Raw genomic sequence first — 5275 nt, forward strand, 5'->3', positions numbered from 1 at the left:
AACAACAAGATACAATAGCAGGTTTCAAGGATACGGGTTGAAAGCACATACTTTGGTTCAAACCATAACATAGTTGAATATGATGCAAGTTCAAAGGAACTACATGGGTTCAAATCGAATAATATAGGACAGTACGATACAAGTTGAAAGAAATCAGAACATAGTTCACTATGATACAAGTTGAAAGCATTCGAAACATAGAGGTTCTACTTATTGTTGAACTCCCATGCTTTGTTTATCCATATCAGCCTCGCACTAGGCTCGTGAGTCTTAAAGGCAGAGAAAACATCACGATTTGTCTGATCCTTGAATAGTTGTGAAGCATAGAAATGGACATCACTCCCAGGTGCACCACCATCTTCTTCTACCATGGCCATCATTTCATGAATCTCTTCTCTTGCTGAAACTTGAGTCTCATCTCTCTTGTTCCTTGAATCAAAGAGGTCCACCATACGAACAAATGCCTCATTCTTTGCCTGCTCACTTGCCCACTTTTCATTCGCCTTAGGACTTGCGGAATAAGGAGATGCCCTCTTCTTCCCACCCTTTGCACGATTCGCATGAGGTGTAACTTCAGTTTTGTCACCTTCACAACCAGACTCATCATCCAAATTGATTCGAGATGTAGAACCTTGATATGTGGGAATTGGCACTCTCGCATGCTCGTTTGTGACACAACAAGCATCAAACACCTCCTCCATTTTGTCCTCCTCCGCAAGTGGAGCATGCCGATACTTGGTAGCCTGCAGACATGCCTGCAATGAAAAAGCATGTATCCATGTTAAATGAAATGAAATGAAAGAAGCAACATAACTCGGTAAAATGACAAAACAAAAAGGCACCTTCAACTCCAATGCCCACCACTCATCCGTAGCAGCAATGGTCTTTGTATAAGGATCTATTCCGATGCCTGAAGCTTTTTGAAGCAATGTCTTCCATATGGCATAATCACTTCTACATGCATCCCATCGGTTTCTTAATTGTTGGTGCAAATAATTTCTCCCGGAGCGCTCATTAAACTTAGTAAGCAAATTAACTTGGCCTACATCAGACAAAGTGGTGTGTCCTGGAGCGCGGTTATTGGCTCGCACCTCCTCTACGCACACATCCATATAAATGGAATGAGCCGCAGCATCCCAAATTGCTTTCGGACCCTTCACTTTTTCCATCTACAACATTCACATGTCAATGTTTTAATATATACAATCTTTTTTACTAAGCAGACATCAATCCATACCAACACAAAATTAATAGTAAGCAATCAATCATATAGAAGTACATTCCTTGCAGATTTTCATACAATGTTTTTTGCTAAATTTCAGTACATGCCATCAATCACATGTTTGCATCATCCAAAGCAACATACAAATTAACTAACAAGAAACCATACAAGATTCCCTTGCTTTGCCTCCTGTAGCAGCAGCAATACAATGAGGAATCATGAGGAAGAAGAGAGACAGTGGAGGAGGCACTCACCAGCTATCCTGGCTGGGCGGAGGCCGGGCGCGTCCTGCTGCCGGGCGGAGGGAAGGGAGGGACGGGCGGGCGGGCGGAGGCCGGGGGTGTCCTGCTGCAGTGCGAGGATGGACGTCGGGGCGGGCGGGGAGGAGTCGAGGAGGGGCGGCCGATCCAGGAGGAGTGAAGGAGAAGGGGCGGCCGGCCTGGGGCGGCGTCGTAGGGGCCTCCCGCCGGTGGATCTGACGATGCCGGGGCGGGGAGCTGGCTGGCGCGAGCCAAACCCTAGCTCGATTTGGCTGGAGACAACGGGTGTGTGGGGAGGACGAAGCGCTTCGTGAGAAATCCCCTGCTCTTTGCCTCGCTCGGTCGGCCCTCCCTGGTGGCATTCTGGTTGTAAATACAGTTTCCAATAGGGGTATTGGTTCAAAGTGAACCGTTTTGCTTTGCGGGAATGACGAGAATTGCCAAGTTGAGGTGATTCTAGATTGCACTGTAATTCTGAGATGATTTTGGACGATTCCTGAGGCAGAGATGAGTTCTTTTGTAATTTTGATTCCCCAGGCAGTAATTCTTCACAATTGAGCCAAAAAACTGGCTCACAGACTGCTCCCATCCTTGGAGCCATCTACAGCTCACTCACGACCCGATGTCCATGGAATCTTTCAGGCCTCAACTTCTTGGGAGCTGTGTGATGGGCTCACATGACATTTTTGGACCGGCCATTGGATACAAGGGCAATGTGTAGCTTATTCCGTGCATGCGTTCCTTACCATCACTAGTAGAAAATAGCTCATTTGTTCCGGTTTATAAGGCCCATTTGTCCTGGTTCCCGAACCGGGACTAAAGGATCGGTACTAAAGCATAATACATTTAGTCCCGATTCGCCTAGGAACCGTGACAGATGGGGCTCCACGTGACCGCTGCGGCTTGCTCAGGCAGGAGTGCCTTTTGTCCCAGTTGGTAGCACCAACGGGAACAAAAGGTATCCACGCGTAAGCAGTTCAGGGGCTGGGGGTTTTGTTTTTTTAAAGGGGGGGTTGGAGGTTTTGTAGGATTAATTTAGGGGTTTCATATATTGTGTTAGCTAGCTAATAGAGAGAAGTGTCCTCTCTTATCTCCGTGCTTGGTCGACGCTACGTACTATACGTATAAAGAGAACTCGACATGCTAGCTAGCTAGTAAGAAAATGAAGGAAATCATTAAGTACAGAAGATCTTCATGAACATATACAGAGAGAAGTGATCGACCTCTCCTTCTCCGAGAGATTGGTCGAACAACATGTTTTCGTACATCTATCCGACGTTACTGGCTACATATATACAATATAAGATCTCTTACAATCCCCTAACATCTGAACTCAAGTTTCACATGGTATTCTCCATATTTATCGATGACGTGCTCAAGAAAGAATCCCGCAAATTCCTCTTGAATTGCTCGTATGCGATCTTGTGGTAGGAGTTCATCCCGCATCTGAAACATCTAATTTGAAGAAGGGGGTCAATGCATATATATGAATGAAACTCAGCACAAATGATGGTAATAAAATAAAATTGTGAATATTATCGTTTACGTACTTCATAATGTTTGTCAGAGTAGCCCCGCCCATAGGTTGTGTGGCGGATGAACTCGCAAATGTAGTATCCACAGTAATTATTCTTGGATTCCTGCCATAACCATTTTACAAGAAATAGAGGTCAATCAAACTGATAAGCAAGCATGCTAAATGGTATTGATGAAACTAGCTAGAATCAATGGGAGATGCGCGAAACTAGCTAGTAGTACTTACTTTCGGGTGTTTAAATCGCAGCTCCGCCGGCAGTCCCGGAGCTTTTGCGGTGAACTTTTTCCAAACTCTGCCAGACAAAGAAAACAATTACTTGATATCAGGAAATGAGCAAAGTTGCCGATATGGTGCAATGATAATGATTGATTGAACTTACCTCTCGAGCATTTTAGTCATGGTCGCGTACTCCTCGGGATTTTTTTCGTCTTGAGTCTATGACGGTTACTAGTCCCTTCTCAAGCTTAATCTCTAGCAGAATAAAGTGGAAGCTGCGCACGCATGCATAACTCATCAGTTACATTACTATAACCTCAAGTAATAAGGGAAACCGAATATGCACAAGACAGTAACACTCACTTGAATTCGTAAGGAACGAGTATTGTATCTTTGTTTTGATTTCGAAGTAACGTTCGTAGCAAGTTCTCCTTGCATTGTTTGGCATCATGTTTAACACTCAATTCCTCTATGAGATTTGTGTTAATGAACCCAATATCATCGATTTGTCTTTTCTTGCATTCGGCGATCTTCAATCTGCATAATATAGTGAGGATAATTATATATGCATGCACTGAAAGAGCTGATCTATATATAGAGACTTCATTATAGAAGTAGTACTTACAGACAGTAGCAAGTGATGATTACATTGTCGAGGGCCTTTTGGTTGAACAACTAGAAAAACTCCTCATATGGAATAGACAACAGAACAATTCCAACGAGGTCGTGCTCCTCTTTAACTCCCAGCGTCAAAGTATCCTTCCCAGACATGTTGCAGATGTCCATGTACCAATCATGAAATCTTCGCATCATCGTTGTTAGAGGAGGATGACCAGGTTTCACGAGAGGCTTCCCGTGCCGGTATTTGAATACGTCCACCTCCTTTGTATCAAAATGTGCATCATCGGGTAGGTAATCTCCAAGAATGGTACCGGGCAACAACCTCAGATGATTAGCGACAATATCGCTAGACACCTTGAGCGGGGGGCATGATTGCTTCGCTTGTTCGCCGAGCTGGGGAATTGTTTTCCCACTTCTTTGTTCTACTAACCTTTGATCACTTCAAATACTTTCCGACTGCTTCGCTTTCATATATGTCCTTTCAATAATGCGGTCATAGTTGGTTTGCGGTGGAGACGCTGGTGCTCGCTTCAGGGCATCCAAAGTGCGTTTCGCTTTCACCGGATCTATCTTCTCCTCCGGAGGTGGATGTTTCTTAGCTCTTACCGCTTCAAAGAAGTCGTTCACTTGGCCTTTAACATACTGCTCGTTTTCCTCCACGGTCATCTCGTATGGTAACTTCTCTGTAGGCTTGAGAGATGGACCGAAACTGTATTGCCTCTCGCCTCTGGCTGTACTGCTAGACGTTGGAGCAGCCAGAGCGGCTGTGGCTGTCTTCTTTCATTGCTTACGAGGCAGAGAAGAAGGAGGCGGAGTGCTATGACGCACCGAAGCAGCCGGAGCGGCGGCGTCTGTGTTCCACCATTGCTTACAATGTGGAGGAGGAGGCAGGCTGCTTGCACGCGCCGGAGCAGGCGGAGTACTGCCTCCCTCACGCGCCAGAGCAGGAGGCGGAGTGCCCTGATCACTCCCCGGAGGAGGCGGAGTGCCCAACTGACTTGCCGGAGTAGGAGGAGGAGGAGGAGGCGTGAAGTTCAGAAGCTTGATGTGCTCCTTCCGCCATAGACATGGAGTCTTTAGAGCAAGACCCAGCCGAGTCTCCCCTTCACCTGTAGGGTGGTCAAGCTGGAGCTCCTCAAATCCCTCCATTATTTCATCCACCATCACAACAGCATAGCCTTGTGGAATCAAAAGGTAGTGAAAAGTTGCGTCTGGTTGAGGAGGGAACACAGAGCCGACAGCCGCCTTGACTTTGAGGTTCTGCCATTGCATCATAAGCTGGCACTAGTGTGAATCCGTGATAGCATAGCTACGACCCGTGAAGTCAGGCTGTTGAACGAGCTCAGTGGAAGCCACCTGCTTCTCCACTGAGATGGCGGGGTAGCTTTTGGGGTAGCTTGGGCAGGATCTCACTGGTTC

The 5275-nt window shown here is 46.2% G+C and overlaps 1 protein-coding gene across 1 annotated transcript; it reads right to left on the minus strand.

Annotated features, from left to right (window-relative positions):
• Positions 1-206: 206 nt before the first annotated feature.
• LOC123039067 (uncharacterized) lies at positions 207-4522 on the minus strand. The gene is made up of 5 exons (XM_044462369.1): positions 4463-4522; positions 3033-3122; positions 1105-1169; positions 843-954; positions 207-755 (listed from the first exon to the last, which is right to left on the minus strand). The coding sequence occupies exons 1-5, from the start codon at positions 4520-4522 to the stop codon at positions 207-209; spliced, it is 876 nt and encodes a 291-aa protein (XP_044318304.1).
• Between the last annotated feature and the right edge of the window lie 753 nt (positions 4523-5275).

The sequence above is a fragment of the Triticum aestivum genome, chromosome 2B (assembly GCF_018294505.1).
Source record: "Triticum aestivum cultivar Chinese Spring chromosome 2B, IWGSC CS RefSeq v2.1, whole genome shotgun sequence".
Lineage (NCBI taxonomy): Eukaryota > Viridiplantae > Streptophyta > Magnoliopsida > Poales > Poaceae > Triticum > Triticum aestivum.